The sequence below is a fragment of the Armigeres subalbatus genome, chromosome 2, assembly GCF_024139115.2.
Source record: "Armigeres subalbatus isolate Guangzhou_Male chromosome 2, GZ_Asu_2, whole genome shotgun sequence".
Taxonomy (NCBI): domain Eukaryota; kingdom Metazoa; phylum Arthropoda; class Insecta; order Diptera; family Culicidae; genus Armigeres; species Armigeres subalbatus.
Window position 1 is genome coordinate 358,122,959 of NC_085140.1, and position 22,286 is coordinate 358,145,244.

General features: G+C 38.3%; 1 protein-coding gene and 2 long non-coding RNA genes across 3 annotated transcripts; 2 read left to right on the top strand and 1 right to left on the bottom strand.

The window, feature by feature from the left end:
• Nucleotides 1-638: 638 nt before the first annotated feature.
• Nucleotides 639-1,289, bottom strand: LOC134217129 (uncharacterized). The gene is made up of 3 exons (XR_009980919.1): nucleotides 1,170-1,289; nucleotides 1,001-1,110; nucleotides 639-908 (listed from the first exon to the last, which is right to left on the bottom strand). It is a non-coding gene; the product is annotated as an uncharacterized LOC134217129 (long non-coding RNA).
• Nucleotides 1,290-1,729: 440 nt separating this feature from the next.
• LOC134217130 (uncharacterized) lies at nucleotides 1,730-2,500 on the top strand. Its single transcript, XR_009980920.1, has 3 exons — nucleotides 1,730-1,757; nucleotides 1,823-1,900; nucleotides 2,326-2,500. It is a non-coding gene; the product is annotated as an uncharacterized LOC134217130 (long non-coding RNA).
• A 7,092-nt stretch (nucleotides 2,501-9,592) lies between these two features.
• LOC134212965 (lamin Dm0-like) lies at nucleotides 9,593-11,788 on the top strand. The gene is made up of 2 exons (XM_062691365.1): nucleotides 9,593-9,773; nucleotides 9,835-11,788. The coding sequence occupies exon 2, from the start codon at nucleotides 9,923-9,925 to the stop codon at nucleotides 11,603-11,605; it is 1,683 nt and encodes a 560-aa protein (XP_062547349.1). The 5' UTR covers nucleotides 9,593-9,773; nucleotides 9,835-9,922; the 3' UTR covers nucleotides 11,606-11,788.
• Nucleotides 11,789-22,286: the final 10,498 nt, after the last annotated feature.

Genomic DNA, 22,286 nt, shown 5'->3' on the forward strand with positions numbered 1-22,286 from the left:
AATTAGATGGATCTTACTTGAATAAATTGATGATGTTGAAGGCTTGAGGAATTCATTAGGTCATCCACCCTATCAGGACATCAGTTTGAGATGATTCAATCAAGGCTCGGTTGATTTCTACTTCTTCCTGTTTAAAATCCGGTGGGGAACTTCAAAAATGTATTCCATTCCAACTAAAGGGTAGAGTTCGGATGAAAACTTTAAATTTTCACTTTTTCACATGTTTTGACGGGAGAAAAACAGTTTCGCGTCCGTATTTGGACATAGTTTACTACGATCTCTCACTGATTGCTGTTCATACAAATTGTAAACTAGCCTCAACATGAATGGTTCTAACAGCATGGTATATTTTATTTGGCCAATCAACTATATGGGTAATAGGCGGTTAAGTATAATTAACATACAAAAATGGGCATTTTTCAGTACATTTTTATCGATTCACAACATGTGATACGGTTCAGTTATAATCCTTGTTTTTAGGTGAAACAGTAAGGAATGTAATATGTAAACAGTAGAATGATATGAGAAAAAAAATTTACACACCGTATCTCTTATCTTTCATTTGTAGGAAAAATATGTTATTTTTTTTCTTTAATTTAATGTAATAACACACATTACATTTTAATTATGATTTATTGATAAAAGTAACTTAGTCATATTGTATACACTATCAGGTACTTGATTATAAGGTAGCTCCATGCGTCAGGAAATAATTTCCGCCGGATTTTGGTCCCCGTGTATTTTATATGGAGCCGGTATTTCGATTTTCCGTGCCACACATCCTTGCACACATCCCAAAAACATCAAATATTAAAAAATACATGAAGAAAATCCACGGACCCGATCCCCGCGGGGGCATGAGGCCACCTTGAATGGGAATGAGTGGAGGATCATAATCAACCGAATCCCTGAAAAGAACACAAAAAATTTAAATTAATTGGCTGCAAAAAACATACAAGGGAAATAATAAAACTGTAAACGCAAATGCACGTATACTCACCGATGAACAGTAATGTATAAAAAATTGAAACATTTTCTGAAATCTATCTCCATGGTGCCTTTGATTCGTCTTCGTTCAGACCGTCGGAAATATGGTAATAACATCAGATCCTGCATTAGATAGTAAATAAAATTGAGTAGAATGCAGGCAATTTTTATTAAATACTTACCTTTTCAGTGAAACAAAAATGTAGAAAAACAAAACAATATACTGCTGTCCGGATACAGCGAACTATAGTCTTCATCTCGCGAAAATGAAACATGGACGCCGTGCAAAAAAATAAATTTAGCCGTCAGTCGATCGACACGCACACTTACTGCAGTAGTGGAACGCTTATCATTGGTGTATCATCGAACTATATGATCTTTAAAGTCTGTGTGGAATCACCACTAACGTTAGATGATACATGATCATCCCGAATAGAAATAAATTGTACGCCGAATAGTTGATATTATTAGTTTTCTATTACACTTATAATCATCATAAACTGTATAATACATGTACAATCATACGGTTAACAAAATTATCGGCCCAATCATATACCATGATTTACAGATTATACATTCTGTAGTAAGGATTACCTGACATAATTTTATTATAAACGTATCATATCATAAATGATTCAGAGAGTTTTTTCCAACACAAAAATTATATGTTTTCTTTTTTAGTGTATTAGTGACAACCGCCAACCGCCATTCAAGTTTTTTCTCGAAGCAGCGGCGATGTGAAGAAACAAAAAAAGCGGATCAGAATGCATGTAAGTGGAAACTGAATATTACTAACTAAAAAGCTGATATAAATATATCCATTGTTTATTTCCAGAAAAATACAACCTCATAAAAGAAAAATGATATACGCCATTACACTAGGGAAACTAAATCACGGAAAATGTTTGCGAAGGTAAGAATGGTCTATGACGGGCCTTATTTGATGTATGTATTCATATGTATGACCCATAATCGATCCGATAATTTAACACTTGAACAGAGTTGTACCTGGTACAAAGTATCCGTATGGCGGAATTTACAACCATCCGCAATACCCCTTCTATCGACCTTTGCCGTCAAAAACTTTCATTCCCCAAAAAACCCAGATTATACACTTAAAGCGGCAATGGTGCCTTTCTTACCCATTATTAGAAAATGCGAAAAAAACATTAGAGAGGTCAAAATAGCACATAAAGGAGAAAGATTCCATTATTTCCATCAATTCACATTTATTTGCCAAAACGGTTTGCTATTATCAAGAAGTCAGGGCACAGATGATGCTCAGGAATCCATATTTATGTGACAGCCATTAATTGTTTTCTTTAATTTATTTTATAGGAAATATACAAAGAGTCACTGATGGGAGAGCCTCGGGGAGAGCAGCATATTCTCTGGTCCAGACATGGACATGGACAAAAATTCTACATCACACAAAAATTGCATCAGAGGTTGCAATTGCAATTCAGTGATAGAAAACTTTAATAACTATAAAAGATGTGAAATAAAATACTATTAGGGCCGATGCCCACGTAGCGTTTTTTCAACGCTGCGTGCACGTGGCTTTGAAAAAACGCAGGTGTGCATCGGTGCGGCGACGCTGCGTTACCGCTTTTTCCCGATGCACACATGCGTCTTTTTGACGCCACGTGCACTCTGCGTTGAAAAGACGCTACGTGGGCATCGAGCCTTAACATCAAGATTAACACTTGTTTTGTGCTCAATTATTCTATAATGAACTGAAAAACCCAAATCTAATGGCAATCGTAGCAAGAATAGTAGTATTCTTAAACTATCATATCCTGTATCATCGTTCGTAAAATAGTATTATACATATTGTAATACGGCTATCATATAATTGAATGTTTATCAAACACCTTTCAATTTGGATTAACCATAGAATCTTCGCTTGTTTTAACAAAAATCATACTTTTGATCTTCTTTGTTGAATACAATCATAATCCGAATCATCGCATGACAAAAATATATGATTAGCTAACGATACATGGTAAAATTGCTTAGCAAAAATATATGGAAAAGTTGGCCTTTTTGAATGGTAACGATACTTAACAACCCATTCAGTGTATCGTCTGATATCGAATTATTGTAAACCCTATCGTAAATATTATTCATCGTATGATTATCGTTCGATATTTTTTATGATTCCATTAAAAATTCAATTACAATTATTTAAAATCAAAAAACGATAACTAGAAAAATAGTTGTATAATTTCATTCTATTCGGGATATCATTGCTATATTCCATATTGTTACTATGTATGTAGATAGCCAACTACGGTTTGTTATAAATTTCTTTCAAAATAAAAACAAACATGGAATATAAGATATTGTTAAAAAACAATGTGATGTAAAATTATTGCATATAGTGTCGTAGATTTAATTTTTTGTATAGTATTGGTTTTCAATAAATATATAGTCATAAGTTTAATTGACTTTTTCGTAAATTGTAACAATATTGCTTTATTCGGATGAATAGTAACAACAGTAATGCAGAACGTTTTCAACTATGCGGGTTTGAATGTGCTGAACTCGAGTGGCGATCTCTCTTCGCTTGTGTGGTCGGGTTGGGATCTGACGACCAAACTGGCACAACCTCACACAACCCTACTTCATTGAGCGCCGTTGCTGATGAAGCAAGTGTGTAGGAGCCGGACATTACTAAATACTCATCCTACTTGGTTGACATGTGTACAAAAATACATTTGAGAGAGTTAGTTCTGAAAATGTATTGCGAGAGATCGGCTGGTACCTGGTGCTGGGAATTTGGTTTCATCAGTACCCGCTAAGCTGCGGTGGACGTCGAAGGTCCTTCGTAGCTTAGTAGGGAAAGCACCTGTCATGCGAACTGGGGTCGTGGGATCAAACCCCACCGAAGGGGCGGTTACCCTCCAATACCTTTTCCGAACTAAATCTATCACATGTTGTACATATGCATAATCAAGTTTCAGACATAGTAATTAATTTCCACGCCGGGTGGCTTAATACCCGGCATATAGGCAATTAACTTTGAATGTGCTCTTATTTATTATTTTTTCCCCAAACAGTGGTAAATTTATTGTTCAAGCTTGTACCTAACTAATTACAACTTGATTCCAATATTAACTACTAGAGCTTTGTAACATTTACTTGGAGCATACCACATTTTGGCCCAATGACACCCCCGTAGACGGTACGTTTAATGTTAATGTTTTTAATGGTTTACGTTAAAAATATTTTCGACGATTTCTAAAAAAAATCGCTTTGCGCCTTTAAGGGTTAAAGAATGTTTTGAAAATCCTCAAAATTATCCGAATTTTATTTTGTTGCCCCCTGAAAATATTATTTTTTGGCAAAAAAAATCCGAGGGGGGAGAGAAAATGGATTTTAAATATTTGTATCGGCCTTATTGACATTGATTTGGTTGCAGCAACTTATATGTGACTTAATCTAGAAGTACAAGGATTACACCAAGATTTTTTTATGTACAGGTTATATGACTTCGTCAGTGGATGGAAATAACCAGCGCGGGGGGGAAACATACATTTTCAGTGCAAAACGTAAACAAACGAGCATAAATTCCATACAAAAATCCAAGATGGCTGAGTTGGGGATATTTACAAGTCAGAACACCCCCCAATGAAGGCATCCTGGAATACACTATGCCCAGGGAGTCGAGAATGTATCCCACACGAAAACAGAACGAACCTTTTAGCAGCCTTTAAGCACGCAAAGGCATAGTCTTTAAATACCGAAATAACAATTGCTATACTTCGTGAGAAAAAAAGATTAAGGAAATAGTTTACTCTTACTCTCTTATTCTTAGTTGCATCAGTCTATTACCCGGGTGACGTTGAACCTCCAGTGTTCGTTTCATACAGCAAAATCCAAAATAAAGCTATTATCATCGGATATGATGTAGATGCCGCCCACATAGTATGGGGAAGTACTGGAATCAAACAGAAGTTGAGTCACTATTCGAATTCATTTCTCAGCATGATATTTATCAACATATGTAAAAAGGGGAACTCCCTTTTCTCACAAATGCTACGAAGGAAGAGATTGAACCAGCATCGTACCGATCGTACAGATAGTACAGACAGAAATGTATCTGAGTAAATTTCTATGTCGGATCATAGACAAATCCTTTCAAAATAGGCAGCCAACAACTTAAATATGCAATTAATTATTCAAAATTCTCTTAAAATATCATTAGATCGAAAGGGTCATTTTGCCGAAAGGGTCAATTGGCCGAATAAGACATTTGGCCGAATAAGATATTTTTTTCCGAATAGGTCATTTGGCCGAATAGAACATTTGACCGAGTAGGTCATTTGAAAAGTGTGAAATTAAGAGTCACTACTCACTTTTCACAGTAAGAAATTGGGAGTGAGAAGTGAGACGTCTCATCATTTCTCACTTCTCACTGTAAAAAATGAGAAGCGTGAAGTGAGTAGTGAGACGTCTCACTATTCACTTCGCGCTTCTCACTTTCTATAGTGAGAAGAGAAAAATGAAGAGTGAGAAGTGAGACGTCTCAATACTCTCTTTTCTGTAAAAAGTAAGTAGTGAGACGTCTCACTTTTTACGGCGAGAAGTGAGAAATTATGAGTGAGAAGTGAGACGCCTAATTTCTTTAGCTTAGCTTTAGCTTAGCTTTAGCTTAGCTTTAGCTTAGCTTTAGCTTAGCTTTAGCTTAGCTTTAGCTTAGCTTTAGCTTAGCTTTAGCTTCAGGCTTAGCTTAGTTAGCCTTAGCAGCTTTAGCGAAGCTTTTAGCTTATTTAGCTTAGCTTAGCCCAGCTACCCCACTTTTAGCTTAGCTTAGCTTCAGCGTGATTTTAGCTTGTTAGCTTAGCTCACTCCCAGTTAGCCTTAGTTTTACTCCAGCCCCACCTGGCCAGCCTCATCCTCCCCAGCTCCACTCCCCACTCCAGCCCAGCCTCACCTTAGTTCAGCCTCATCTGCTCCACCCAGCCCAGCTCAGCCCTGCTCAGCCTTAGCTCCCAGCTCTCAGGCCCCAGCCAGTTTCACTCCCAGCCTGTCCCCAGCCTCCAGCTCAGCCTCACCCCACTTTTCAGCTCCCAGCCCAGCTCCACCAGCCTTAGCTCAGCCTCCAGCCTCAGCTCCCAGCCCAGCCTCCCGTTAGCCTCACCAGCCTCAGCTTCAGCCCCTCAGCCTCAGCTCAGCTCAGCCTCTTTCAGCTCCCACCTCAGCTCAGCTCAGCTCAGCTCCAGCCTCAGCCTCAGCCCAGCCTCCCAGCCTCAGCTTCCAGCCTAGCTTCAGCCTTCAGCCTCAGCTTAGCTCAGCTCAGCCTCAGCCCAGCTCAGCCAGCTCAGCTTTCAGCCTAGCCTCAGCCTAGCTCAGCTTTACTCAGCCTAGCTCAGCTTTTAGCCTCAGCCTCAGCTCTTAGCCTCAGCTTCAGCCTCCAGCTTAGCCTCAGCTCAGCCTCAGCTCAGCCTCAGCTTTCAGCTGCTCAGCTTAGCTCAGCCTAGCTTCAGCTTAGCTCAGCTTAGCTCAGCTTAGCTTCAGCTTAGCTCAGCTTTAGCTCAGCTTAGCTTCAGCCTAGCTTTAGCTTAGCTAGGCTCAGCTTAGCTTCAGCTTAGCTTCAGCTAGCTTAGCTTAGCTCAGCTTCAGCTTAGCTCAGCTACTAGCTTAGCTCAGCTCAGCTTGCTCAGCTTAGCTCAGCTTAGCCTCAGCTTAGCTCAGCTTAGGCTCAGCTGGTTAGCTTCAGCTTAGCTTCAGCTTAGCTTCAGCTTAGCTTCAGCTTAGCTTTAGCTTAGCTTCAGCTTAGCTTCAGCTTAGCTTTAGCTTAGCTTCAGCTTAGCTTCAGCTTAGCTTCAGCTTAGCTTCAGCTTAGCTTCAGCTTAGCTTCAGCTTAGCTTCAGCTTAGCTTCAGCTTAGCTTCAGCTTAGCTTCAGCTTAGCTTCAGCTTAGCTTCAGCTTAGCTTCAGCTTAGCTTCAGCTTAGCTTCAGCTTAGCTTCAGCTTAGCTTCAGCTTAGCTTTAGCTTTAGCTTAGCTTCCACACTTTCGTCGGAATTCCTGAATAAGAATTTCTTATCTTCATGAGATTTTTCAACCGGAATTGGGCTGCCGATTTATTGATTGATATTTTTTTCGTTTTTGTCTATCGGTATAATTTTCTGTTTTATTAGTCCAGCGGTTCTCAACCTGGGGTACATGTACCCCCGGGGGAACCTTCGCTGACTCCAGGGGGACCTCGGATGACCTCGGATGAAAATGCGTAATGGCGGTCGTATTTCAATTCCATTAACAAAATAATGACAAGTTTGTAATAATTGTATATTTATTAGCAGGGAATCATTTTTTTTCGAATGCGCCTGCGAAACAAGCGACAAAAGAGAACCAACGACAAAGCTTTGTTTTTGTCGAAGATGATAATGACAAAGATCCGAAAATTTTTGTCCGCAACAGAAAAGAAGACAATCTTGTTGCTAACTTTTCATCCCGTTATTTTATGTTTTATGTTATCATAGTTTCTGCTTTTATGGAAATATTCGAGAATCGAACAATGATTACAAAATTAGCAGCGTATTTTCGGAGATATCAGAGCATGCAAGGCAAATGATTCTTGTCATATTGTGTTCGGGTTCTGATAAAGGTTTGTCGCTAGGTGCGTTTGTCAGTAACAAACTCTGTTGATGACAAAGAGTATATTGTTAGGCGTTGCTCGAATATTGATTCTCATTCAGTTCTTGTAGAATTAAATACAGAATGTTATGCAGAAAACCGCGAGAAGATTAGAGTTTATTACGCAAAGATATTAACATTTTACTGGAGTATTGTAGGGGTGAATTTATTTCTTTTCAAAGGTAAATGAAACGAAATTTGCGTAAGTTGTGCCGTCCAACTGCAATTCACTGTTTTTGGATGCTTCTGCATACATTTTTGCATATAAACTTCCAACGAGTAACGTTGACCGATTTGGCTGCAATTTTGTCCAGAGCATCAGGGCATCAAATAGCGACGTCAATCGTCTAGACGCATGTACTGTGGAGTATGGGTTCGATTTCCGGCCCGGTAAGGAGAAAACTTTTCGTAAAGCGAAAAGTTCTCTACTGATCCACTGGGTGTTGTGTGAATGTCCTGTCCGTTGTCTCATGCTAGATGTTAAGTGTTCAGTCTGTGCGACCTCTGGTTGAAGACGGTGATTCTGTTTTTTTTCTTTTAATAAAAGGGCGGCCCACCAAAAATAATTGAAAAAAGTTTTTCCCATACTAAGCCACCCTAATATTTATGTTGCAAGACTTTGTATTGTACATAATATGCATAGCAATCAGTAAATCAATACATATCGAATCAGGTCCACCACAGCTAACACAGTGTATGAAGGGTTGTGGGACAAAAGACCAAAATAATATTCAAAAGCAATTTACTTGATGGAAATAAAATTATGAAATATGTTAAGAATATACTTCTCAACTAAAATATTCATTTTTTTTTTTCAAATAAAAAAACTTTTTACCTTCTACTACGCGCTTCGAAAGCCCCCTTTCAAGCCCCCTTTTAAAAGGCATGGAAACCTTCTTTTGAGGGGCTCTGAATTTTTCTTTCAGCCAATTTCTTTTCAAGTGGCTTGGAAACCTAATCGAGGGACTCGGAGTTCTTCTTTCAATAAGCTTGGACGCCTACTTTCATAAGGCTCAGCAACGTAATCATAAGATGCTCAAAAGTTTCTTTTCAATCGGTTCGAAAGCACTCTTTCAAGATAATCTTATGAGTTATGCTTATCAAAATAGGGGGTACCTCAATGAATACAAAAACACGAAGGGTACCTCTCAAGAAAAAGGTTGAGGACCGCTGTATTAGTCTGATTGTAGTTTTTCTTTTATGCTGTATCAATATGTTTTCTTTTTGATCTGTCTAATTGAAATCTCCTTTGCCCTTGTTATCTATTCGAGTTACCTTAAGCTTGAATGCTAGTTCGTCACTCTTGGCCCTGTAGGATTCATTTTACGAAGCTATTCGGATAGATAGGGTAACCGTACCCTTAGTGGAGGTAGCACCAATAGTGCAGGTAGCGGGGTTTTAATGGAATTTACCATAATTATACACTTTACGATGATTTCAGTTGATGTGTCGTGCTTCAAATATCCTGTTAAATGCAAGTTATCCTAAGATTGTACCAATAGTGGCGAGTCTCATAATAAATCAATGGATAGCACCACCATGGGAACCAAAATTATTTTTTACCTCCACTAAAGGAACAGTGTACCCATGATGCAAGCAATATTTGATAGTAATTGAAGTTTAATAATATCAATCTCATTTTTGTTAACGAATTTATTAGTTTACCTATAGATATTAAAGCTGTAAATTTCCCATAATCGATTTTAAAAAAATATTTTCTTCTATGGATCTACTAATACCTTCACTATTGGTACCGTTACCCTAGTCGTAAAAAAATTGAACAATAATGTTTTTTCAGGCGACTGGATAATTTCCCAAAAAATTAGCCTTAATTGAAATGGTTTCTGTTTTTATACCATTGCGCACTGTGAATGATGGTTGACCACAGTATATCATTAGTATAGCATCACACGAAGCCGTAATTACTCTTGAATTCACCACAAAACACAACTTTGCTAAACAATATACATGAGCGTGCTACCTACATTCAGTGCAGGATAGTCTATAAGATAGTTAATGTATGGACACATTACATCCAAGTCGGAATTATATTCAATTTCCCGAATAAATATAAAATTCTAGAGTTGTACAAATAAATAAAACTAGTTTTAACTACATTATCATCAGTTAAAATTAAATACTGGTAAGAAAATCGATTGCAAGTCAATTATTACGCTCATAAACTAACAATGGCTTCCTTGCAGTTGAACAATACCCACCGTTCGTTGCACGTGATTGTCTTTTCTGATTGATTTTGGCGCTCGTTTTTTGTGTGGTAAAAAGCTCTCCGCCATGTCGGGAAAACCGAAAAAGACTGCTAATAAACCGACATCCACGTCCGGTGCCCAGTCGGTGTCCTCGTCAGCATCCTCCGTATCCAGTATGGCAGAATCCTCGGAAACTGCTCTCAGTCCCTCGCGGCGAAGTCGATTGCATGAGAAGAACAGCCTCATGAACCTCAACGACCGTCTTGCGTGCTACATCGAACGTGTTCGATTTTTGGAACAAGAAAACTCTAAACTGTCACTGGAACTGTCTTCTTGCCAGGAAACGGCTTTACGTGAAGTCGCTAGCCTCAAGGCGATTTACGAGAACGAGTTGACCGATGCGAGAAAACTGCTGGATGAAACGGCGCGGGATAAAGCCAAGGTAGAAATCGACGCCAAACGGTACTGGGAGGAAAACGATCAGCTGAGGGTTAAGCTAAACAGGAAGATTAAGGAACTCACCGAAGTGGATAAGGAAGCACGGGCTAATGAAGCGAGATGTATCGAGCTGACGGCCAATTACAACAGCATCTGCACTGAAAAGAAGAAACTTCAAGAAGAATTACGCGAAGCGGATATGGAATCGGCAAAGCTACGGAAGTCATTTGAATCTATGCGGAAGGATCTGGAGCATGAAACGCTGATCCGAGTTGACCTGGAGAACAACATACAAAGTCTTCGTGAAGAAATCACCTTCAAGGATCAAGTTCACAATCAGGAACTCTCGGAAAGCAAAATGCGTCGTCAGACCGAAATTAGCGAAATCGATGGCTATCTGCTGGATCAATACGAAACCAAGATGCAACAAACTCTGCAGGAACTACGTGATCAGTACGAAACACAACTGAACATGAACCGCGATGAAATGTCCGAGCTATACGATGTTCGAATTCAGAACTTGGAAAGCAGACTTGCCCAGGAGCGCGTCCAGCACGAAGAGGAACGACGGAAGCTTGAAATGGAAGTCAACCGGCTGCGGGACGACATGGCTGTTCAGCTTAAAGAATACCAAGACCTTATGGATATCAAGATCTCGTTGGATATGGAAATCGCTGCCTACGATAGGCTGCTCTCGTCGGAGGAAACTCGCCTCAACATCACCCCTAGCGTAACCAGCACCACTTCAGCCGGATTGAGCACTTCTTCGCGGCTGTTTCGCACCCCGTCATACAAACGAAAACGCACTGCTTTGGACGATTCCGTGGACTACTCTGTCACCTCGTCAGCCACGGGAGACCTGGAACTAGCCGAGTGCGACCCGGAAGGCAAGTTTGTGAAAGTGCACAATAAATCAAATCAAGCTCAGAAACTTGAGGGTTGGCAAATTGTTCGCAAAACTGAATCCAGCGAAATGAAGTATAAGTTTCCCAAGGGAACTAAGCTCGACGGTAACTCAACGGTCACCATTTGGTCGGCCTCCGCCAACCAGAAGGCAGATCCTCCAGCGAGTTTGCTCATGAAGGGTCAGTCGTGGATCACCGGAGATAACGTGAACACCAAGTTGCTCAATCAGGATGGCGAGGAAGTGGCCCATGCCGAGCGGATTAGAATGAAGGCGATGAGTGCCCCGACCGGACATAAGGACAAGTATTTTCTAGAGGAGGGAGGTGCAAGGCTGGGAGTTAATAGATCTGTTGGTGCCCGATCACCGTTATCGTCGAAAGGCGGCCAAGGCGATAAGAATGATGAGCAGTGTGTATTAATGTAAGTCTAAATTTGTAATGTTTGTCGTGAAGATTAAACTTGTATTTTTCTGTTTTTTGCAACATTATGTAAAAGTGAAATGGAATGCTGTAGATAGTAAGAAAAGAATGGTAAATTGGCATTTATTTGTAATACGAAGAAGATTTCAAATAAAATTTCATAATTTTATGATAAGTGAAACTGGTAATTGTGCTGTTTTGCCTAAAACTCCGATCGGCCCAATAAAGTCTACGATATAATTGCAACCGTCAAATTTATTCCGCAAACAGGGTTTTCTTGGCTTATTTGAAACTATCAGGAGAAAAAATAAAACGATATACCATGTTTACCTATTTTAATTTTGATGCCAATACTTGAACATCAAAATTTGAGCTCTTATTTGATAGGCTCAGGCGTGTATAACACTTTACGGAGCCACGATTCTTTATGATATGTACAAATAATATCATCACGGAGAATAATCGCTCTAATTTGAAACAACCATTGGTTGTTTTTTAAACCATGAAGTTGGATGCTCCTAAAAGTGATTTGGCTACCTCAAAATCACTTTTTTGATCAAAACAAAGTGAAAAAATTGTTTGATTCGATTCTACAGTCGCCTCTCCACATCTCGATATTGGAGGGACCTGGGAGGGAGTTCTCGATACTACACATCAAATTAATTATATACTGTCGTCATGTAATAAGTAAATTTTCAACAAGAAAGAACAATCAACGTAGGCCCCACCTGAAAAGACTAAATTCATTTTTGCGTGTTATTGTTGTTATATTGCCTTCAAAAATTTGCTTGCCGAGAGTTTCGTTTTCGGCTCACACTGACAGCTAGATTTCGGCTCGGCTTGACACACACATTTTTCGTATCTGTTTCTCCCTCCCAGGGAGGGACCATCAAGATAAGGAGAGATCGAGGAATGGAAGGAAAATTGAAATGGTTACTAAACGACAACAAAACAAATGTCATTTCTTGATATCAAAGCGTTTGTTATTGTCCAGAAATGGTCTAGTAGCCCAGAAATTTGATTATATCGACATAGGGAGAGAGAATCCTAAGCAAAATATGACCAGAACACATCGAGATAGAGAAATATCGAGATATAGAGGTTATCGAGATGTAGGAAGCAAAAATGTATGTAGATTGATGGGACCAAAGAAATCATCGACATAGGGAAAGATATCGAGATGTAGAACATCGAGATGTAGAAAGTCGACTGTAGTTACATCAAACTAATATTTTTGTTCATTTTAAATAAACTTTAGTTTGAGCCTAACTATATTGAGTTTGTTTTTTTATTGTATAATGGATTCACATTCAAATGGGAATGTAAGGTTGAGTCAACTAAAGCAGTAGGTTGGATCTAACTAGATTCTTGTTTGTGTCACATCCAAACTAAATTCATGATCAAATCAAATTATTTTTTTTTAGGTTGTTTATTTGATTGCCCCTTTGACGTCTGCTGTTGCATGCTCTCAGCTCGATTTTTAAAATAATGTACGTCGTGGCGAAATGCAGGTCTATATTTTGCTGTAAAATAAAAAACTTCGATGACTCATGGGAACTAAGCCGTTGAGCGTTTTGGCGTTATATAGTGTTAATGGTTGCTTGGGAACATTTCCAGAATTTCACCTTCGATTCGATTGCAAACGATTCTGATTTCAGACTTCGCAAATAAAAAACACTGTTCGCAAACTTGTTACCCTTTCGAATCCATTTTTCAATGTTTCAACATCATCCTGAAAGTGTAACAATTTACAAACGTTTAAGAAGTTAAAGCGCTTGTTTCATTTTTATCGTTGACATTCTTCTTCTTCTTTTTCTTCTTCTTCTTCTTCTGACTTAATGTTCATTTCAGCATTTTCATAATTATTCATGTAATAATTTAGAAAATGTCGAAATGAACATTAAGTCAAGAAAAAAGAAGTTTGTCAAAGATAAAAGTGAAACAAGCGCTGTAACTTCTTAAACGTTTGTAAATTGTTACACTTTCGGGATTTCTATGTCTGAAAACACATTTGAATACAAATTACAGTCGACTTTCTACATCTCGATGTTCTACATCTCGATATCTTTCTCTATGTCGATGATTTCTTTGGTCCCATCAATCTACATACATTTTTGCTTCCTACATCTCGATAACCTCTATATCTCGATATCTCTCTATCTCGATGTGCTCTGGTCATATTTTGCTTAGGATTCTCTCTCCCTATGTCGATATAATCAAATTTTCTGGGCTACTAGACCATTTCTGGACAATAACAAACGCTTTGATATCAAGAAATGACATTTGTTTTGTTGTCGTTTTTCGTAGCAACGAGCCTTTTTCGATCTAGTAACCATTTCAATCCTCGATCTCTCCTTATCTCGATGGTCCCTCCAATATCGAGATGTGGAGAGGCGACTGTAATTAACAGATTTGTTTTGGAAATTATGGCCAGGGCAAAAGCAAAACAGTAAAACATAAGACTGAGAAAGCCTAAAATCACATGAAAAAATCTTCCAGTCAAATTTCTTTCGTTAATTTATAGTTTTTTGTAATACTTTACGGCTTTTCATTAATATTGATAACTGTTTGCGAAAAATCACAGACAATCTGTAAACTGATTACCGAAACGTTCGGATGTTCTTTTGAATACCATAAATCTGGCAAATTAGTATCTTCCATGACAAGCACAAAATGAAACTCAAAATCGAACAATCTTTGGCAAATTAAACAGAATTATTATTATTTATTCAGACTAAGGCCAAAGTGATCTCTGCAGTACATAAAAGTCGTCTCCGTTAAGTTCGGTCTATGGCTGTTTACACAAATTCTCCGAAATTTTCACGAAAATTTATTTAAAATCTTCGAATCTTGTTCAGAATGTAGATTTCAACAAACAATCCTTTGAATCTTAAGGTCACTCCTGACGGAATCCAAGATTAAAAGTGCTCGCGTTTTCGGGGGCACACCACTCGATACGGAAGCAACGCACAACTGTCATTTTTATTATTTCACGCATGCTGCGACGCAGCAAAGCTAAATCAACAAAAATGACAGTTGTGCGCCGCCTCTGAATCGAGTGGTGTGCCCCCGAAAACGCGAGCACTTTTAATCTTGGATTCCGTCAGGAGTGACCTTAACGAAAATTGTTCGGAATTTTAAAGGAATTTATTTGGATTTCTACGGGAATTTTTTTCGTGCTGTCCATAAGAAATTTTCGGGTGATTTCCATTGGCCGAAAGCGACATACGCCGCACTGGTCATTTGGGCGAAAAAGTCGTTTTTTTCTAACAGATCGTTTGGCCGAATAGGTCATCAATCCGAAAATGTCGTTTTGCTAAAATGATCGTTTGACAGAATGGGCCATTTGGCCCAAAATGTTATTTAGCCCGACGGGTCATACGGCCAAATGTCAATGACTAAAAGGCAGCATCGTAGCGCGCTGTTGGCCAGGATGGCCCCCGCCAAGGGCGCCAGTATATAGGGGACGCCGAAATCAAGAATTACGCTATATGAAAGACAAATTTATTTAGTTTAGGACCATTTTATAACTCAACTGACTATGGGCTGGTACAATGGAAGAGATATGTTGAATAATCTAGAGTAAGCAAAAAATACGGCTTTATTTCCACATCAACGTGTTATATGGATTGCCATTGCCGACTATGCCATACCAGATTTGAACTTTTTTCTTGAAAGTTGAATTTCATTCCAAAATCCACACCAAACAAACTCCAAAATATGGTTTTCCCTGTTTTGACTAGATCCGATAGAAACTCTGACTTTCGACCATCTCACTCCAGAGTGGAACTTTGTTAACCCAGTTAGGTCCAGAAGTGGTTTCAAACCACCGTCAGACCCACTCCGGAATTTGATTTTCCTTGACCCGAATAGGTCCGATAACGATTCCGATTATCGACCGGCGTATTTCAGAGCTGAATTTTATTGACACAACTAGACCCAGCAGTGCGTAGGCTCCGAAAAAAAAACCTCACCATTTTTAATGAACTTCCCTCACATAATTTGTGAAATATTCAGAAAAGTATCACTAAATTGTAAATATCTCAGGATGGTATTCTGCAATCCAGTTGAACAAGGTGCTTGTACTTTTCGCAATCTTGAATGGTATTTAAAGCATATTTAAACCACCAAACCTTCTAATAGAGATGTCGTAAAATCCCGATTAATCGATTAGTTACTAATCGATTACTCTTGATTCTTGTCGATTATTGAATCGATTAATCATTGTATAGTAATCGATTCAAAATTAATCGATTATCACAACGATGAATCGATTAATCGAAATAATCAATTAATTTTCGACATCCTTATGATGTCGTAAAATTCTGATTAATCGATTAGTAACTAATCGATTACTCACGATTCATCTCGATTATTGAATTGATTAATCGTTGGGTAATAATCGATTCAAAATTAATCGATTATCACAACGATGAATCGATTAATCGAAGTAATCGATTAATTTGCGACATCTCTACCTTCTAATCTAATTTTTGGAGAATTTCAAATTATCTCTCAATGCTAAATGCATTTCATTTGTAAGAGAGAGACGCCAAATCATGGTTTCGCCAAGGGCGCTGGCAATACACGCTACGGCTCTGCTAAAAGGGTAAAATGGTCAAAAATATCCAACCGGCTGGCCAAATCTAATTTACGCGGAATGATCTTTTCGTCAAACGACCATTGAACGAAATTTTGTATCTCTCTACTTTTAAGTAAGCCAAATTCCATCAAACCGAAAGTTCATCCGAAACTGTTATCAGGTTTGACCAAAAATGTAGTTTGGCTGATAGGTAGCAAAAACAGCCGAAAAAGATATTCATCCAAACTGGTAATTTGGCAGAAAATGCCGTTTGGCCATTTAAATGATCTATTCGGTCAAACGACATTTTCGACCGAACAGCATTTTCAGCCAAACGACCTGTTAGGGCAAACAACTTTTTCGATCAAATTACCAGTTCGGCAGAATGTCCCTTTCAGCCTAATGGCACTTGGCTAAATGGCTTTTGACTTAAAGGCCAGTATCGACTCAAAAAGTAGAGAAGTTAGGGGCGATTCAAATATGACGTCCACTTCTTTTTGAGATTTCTAGACCCCCCCTCATCCCCTCTGTCATGCTTTTTGTATACCTAGTATATGTACTGTCACAAAACCTTAGACTTCCTCCCCGCTAAAACCTGTGACGTCATTATTGTACGACCCTTTACGTAATTTTGTTCAATGGTCATTTTGTGATAAGGCCATTTCGCCAAACAAGTGTACATTTTTGATCATATTACCCGTTCAGTAATGGACATTTGACCGAATGTTCAAATGACATTTTCGTCCAAATGGCCCATTCTGTCGAACGACCTTTTCGGCCAGACGAACTGTTATGGCAAATGGCTTTTTCGGCCAAATTACCAGTTCGGACGTATTTCTCTTTCGGCCAATGGAATTTCCCAAGAATTTCTTATGCACGAGATAAAAAAATTCCTGTAAAAATTCAAAGAAGTTTTTCTTTTAATCTACATTTTGAACATTCTTCCGCGGAAACTGAGAACTTTTCCGTGAAAATTCAGGAAAATTTCTCGCAAAAGTTCCAGAAAGCTTTCCCTGAAAACTCCTTAGAGTCTCTAGCGGATATTCCGAAGAATTTTATGTTTTGACATTGGCTATGACAAACTTTGTTAATCTTCGTCTTCTCTTCTTCTTCGTTGGCATTACATCCCCCACTGGGACATTGCCGCCTCGCAGCTTATGTTCATTAAGCACTTCCACAGTTATTAACTGCGAGGTTTCTAAGCCAAGTTACCATTTCTGCATTCGTATATCATGAGGCTAACACGATGATACCTTTATGCCCAGGGGAGTCGAGACAATTTCCAATCCGAAAATTGCCTAGACCGGTACCGGGAATCGAACCCAGCCACCCTCAGCATGGTCTTGCTTTATAGCCGCGCCTCTTACCGCACGGCTAAGGAGGGCCCCTTTGTTAATCCATATTAAGAAAACCAACAATAAAATATCCCTTCTACTGGTAACAATCATAATGAAGAAATGTGTAAATTTCGAAGAATACTTGACAGAAACCTAACAGGAACTTTCCATTTATATCATCCTGTAGAAATTTAGCACAACTTTCCCTGAAAAGTCTGATGTGGTTTTCATGTAAAATCCGAAGGATTTTCCTCTGAAATTCCAAGCAATTTTCCTTGGAAATTCCTAAGAGTTCTCCGGAAATATTTTCCAAATGAATATTTTTTAAAAACTTAAAGAACTTTCTGAGGAAGTTTGTTCATTTCGGCCAATGGGCATTTTCGGCAAATTGAGCTACTCGGCCCACCCGTTTTTTTAGCCAAAGGAACTGTTCGACCATGACATTTTCGGCCAAACTAACTTTAAGCTAAATGGGCTTCTGTCAAATGCTCTATTTGGTCAAACGACGTATTAGGTCAAACAAGCCTTCGACGAAATGGGATTCTGCCGAACGACCCTTTTCCGTTCATTCAATTTCAACGAGAAATTCTTCACATTTCAACGGAAAAACTTCACAATTTTCACTCGAAGTTTTTCTCAGCTTTTCGAAATTACAACGGGAAATTGTATGAAATTTTCAAGGAAATCATTGGTATCTTTACGAAAAATTCTCTGGAGTTTCAACATAACGTTGTAGGGATCAATAAGGACATTCAACGAAAATTCCATTTAATATTCAAAAATTTCAATTAAATTTCAGCATCGTGACAAATTTTAAACGGCGACGCGCCGCACGGTGCCCCCATACGCGAATATTATCACACTTTCATGAACCTCCGTGGTTTTCTCACGAAAAGAAAGCTTAGAGAACCAGGAAAAGGATACGGGGTGTTTTAAAACCTTTTATCGGTGAAATTTTGAATACGCCCTATTTTAAATTTGTATGGTTTTTCCCATATACATACATGTTTGCTGCAAAATAGAAATTGCTTTTCTTTTCAATAGTAATTGAATCAAGTATTGTTAAAATGCCAGTAGCAATACGAAATCCTCCAAATAAATGAATGTTCTTCGACATTCGGGTAATGTGTCCAGCCCACGTAGGTCTGTCATACATTGAGATTAGACGAACTATAAATCTGAAGGATCAACAGTGCGGAACGCGTAAGTTTTCGCTCTTAATTGCACAGTTTACTCTCCAGATTAGACAGTCCAATGTTTTCATGGTATTAAACCTTGAGTATTATAATATTGAGTATTATAATATTGAGTAAGTGATATTTGTTTATTTATTAAAATTACCTAAGCAGCACAAATTATTTCACTACTGAACATTTCACTGTGTTGCAACTATTCGGAAAGAAACAATCTTTGCGTATGTGCCATCAAATATAACTCTCTTGTAATCTAAAAGGCGCATGAGGTGGAGCCTATGGAAACATCCTTCGATTGCAGTAAAATTGCAATAATGTTGCAAAATACTACAGCGGAAAAAACGAAATAAAAATATAAAACTGGATTCGATTTACGGATCTTGTGATTGATAGTCCTTCACTCTACCACAAGCACCATTCAACACTTCGAAGGGACTACATGTTGACTCACCATAACAACCATACGATTATGAAGTTTTGTACTCGGGTTTTTCGTTACTTGATTGCACCATCACAGAAAAAAATTGTAAGTTGTCAAAACGTTGAACGATGCTAAATTAAAAATGAAGACACATTAAACTTATCTGCAACTTAATTTAAACAAACAATTAAATTTTAAACGACGCAAGTTACATGTTAAAAAATATGCAATTTAATGATTTTGTTTCGTGTTCGCAACATGAAGTGCAGTATCCTTTGTTTGTTTGTTCCCAAATGTCAAACACGTACTGCATTGCAATTTTAATGAAACATTGATCACAATTCGATCGTTTTTGACATCTTGTTGCAACTTTTTCGTGCTTTGATGTTTTTCCAATGTTCAATGAAACTGAATAGAAACAAGGTGCTTTTAGGAAGATGTTGCGTGTGCTACTTGGGTCTCCAACTGACAACAAATGTCTAAATGAATATAACTTAAACTAATTGGTTGCGGCCAGCGGTACGGAAAAAGTCTAGTAACCGATGACGAAACACGTCAACTGATAAGTCAAAGTCAAACATGTCGAAGAATTCGTTGAAGCGCCGACTGATAGATCGAATTGGCTCGTGTAGTGCATAGTTGCTAGTCTGTGGTTCTAGATGCAAAAATAGGCGTTGGCGAAGAGGTCTTTCAGGTGCGTACAGATTTAACTGCGATAGTAGTGCTGGACAATCGATGTGGCCCGTGAGCAGCTTTCCTAATGCATCAACAATCGCCTGAGCACAGATATGTCGAATTGTATGATAATAATAAAACAAAATCACTGGTTACAAAAATCTAGCAGAAGACTCAATACCTATGCAATCGGTACACGGTAAGCTTAGCAAGTTCAATTGTTTAACATTGAAAATATCGCATTTAGATCATTCTTAAACTCAAACGCTCAATTAAGAGCGAAAACTTACGTGTTCTGCATTGTTGTTCCATTAGATTTATAGTTTGACCAATTTTAATGTATGACAGACCTACGTGGGCTGGACACATTACCCGAATGTCGAGAAAATTCATCCATTTGGAAGATTTCGTATTGCTACTGGCCAACAATACTTGATTCAATTACTATTGAAAAGAAAAGCACTATATATTTATTTCTATTTTGCAGCAAACATGGGAAAACCATACAATTTTAAAATAAAGCGTATTCAAAATTTCACCGATGAAAGATTTTAAAACACCCCGTATCCTTTTCATGGTGCTCTAAGCTTTCTTTTCGTGAGAAAACCACGGAGGTTAATGAAAGTGCGATAATATTCGCGTCTGGGGGCACCGTGGCTGATATAAACATGTCGGTGGCGGCGGCGGCGGCGCCCACCTCAAACTACAGGGTTGGGGAAAACTATCCGTGTTTACTGTTTCAATTATAACATAACCACGTACCACATCATCGTTCCGTGGATAAGTTGCGAAACATAGGCTTTCCAAGCTGGGTGGCGAACTGGATTTTATCCTATCTGACTGGAAGAAAAGCTTACGTTGAAATAAACTTCCGCGATTCGAGCACAAGCACTCCTTCTGATCTTCCTCAAAGAAGTATATTACCCGGCTAGACGACAATAGCTCATTAACAGTAAAACGTGATATTGATAAGAAAACATGATATGAACTTTTTTGAAATAAGAGTAAAAATAAGAAGCGAAAATAACAAAAAATACACCGAAATATCATAAAAATATCAGGTTTAGCCATTAACAAGAACTTATCAATATCTTGAGCTATTAGTTTGTTCTTGTTAATAGTAAAACCTGATATTTTAATAACATTTCGGTGCAATTTTTTGTTATTTTTGTTTGTTATTTTTACTCTTATTTCAAACAAGTTAATATCATGTTTTGTTATCAATATCACGGCTTCTACCCGGGTAGGGCCTTTATTTTTTTTTCTTCATATACGACCTGTGCCCTCGACTCTTCTCTGCAAATCTACTGTGTGTTGCCAATTTTAAAATCTTCTGAGTAATCATATCATTATTGGACTGCGTTGCTTTTTAGCTGGGCCTTGATGGTGCGGTGAAAATGGGAAGGGCGTTAACATCAAGAAGTGTAAGGTGATCTTTTTCTACCGATACTAACCCATTATCAATTACCGTCACCTAGTCCATCGCTGGAATGAAGCTCGACCGTGTCTCGTCTATTTGAAACTTGAGAGCCGTTATGGAATCTAGACTTCAGTGCGCATCTATAGTTACATATAAAACAAAGGACCGTGCATCTCTCAAAACTAGACAGCTCAATTTTTGCTAATATCTATGCGTTTTCTGCCAATAATAGAACAAAACCTGCCAAAGCCGTCTGTTCCCCTACTTTGAAAATCAAAACACAATCTTTTCGATAAAATTGTATCAAAATGTTGATCAGTTCTTGGCGAGACAAAGTTCCCCGGGTCAACTAGTATTTTCATAATGATTGCCAAGGTATGGGCAGTTCTTGGGTTCAATCGTCGCAATGCGTCGCAGTTTACAGATATATACGCATTGAAGTCACTATACTGCACCCTCGTGCGTAGTATTCTTGAGTATGCTTACCATACTCCTCAAGTCATTCGTATTGAACGCATTAGGGTAAGACGGTATAATGGGCCCCATCTGGCCAGCACGCTCCTGTTTGATTTCTAGAAAACTATAGATAACTAAGAGTAAAAATCCGTTGGTACCTTTGAATATTTGTAAGACTATCATCCTATGTGAATATGGGAGTATTTTTGTATTACATAATCAAAATAATAGCAAAATACAAATAGTTTCAGTTTTGATGTAACTTTTAATGTTTGTTTGCTCAACATTCTGGAGCGACGCTAGCATACTGTCCGCAAAACTTGCACTGGGACACTCAGTTTGGCATCAAAATAACTTTTCTCAGTGGTTAATATTATAGCTATGAAATTGCTTCCATCTTCAAAAATGTTATGTTACTGGTCAAAACGCCACAGTGTAGGCAGGACTATGTCCCTTAACAACTGGACACAAGCGCGACGAGCTTACAGCAGTTGCTTCTAAATGATATGGAAACTATTGAAATGTAATTTAAACCTGCTGAAATAGACTTATGTTGGTTTTTTAATGCCAATCAACTAAGGATTTGCAACCTTTTTATTATG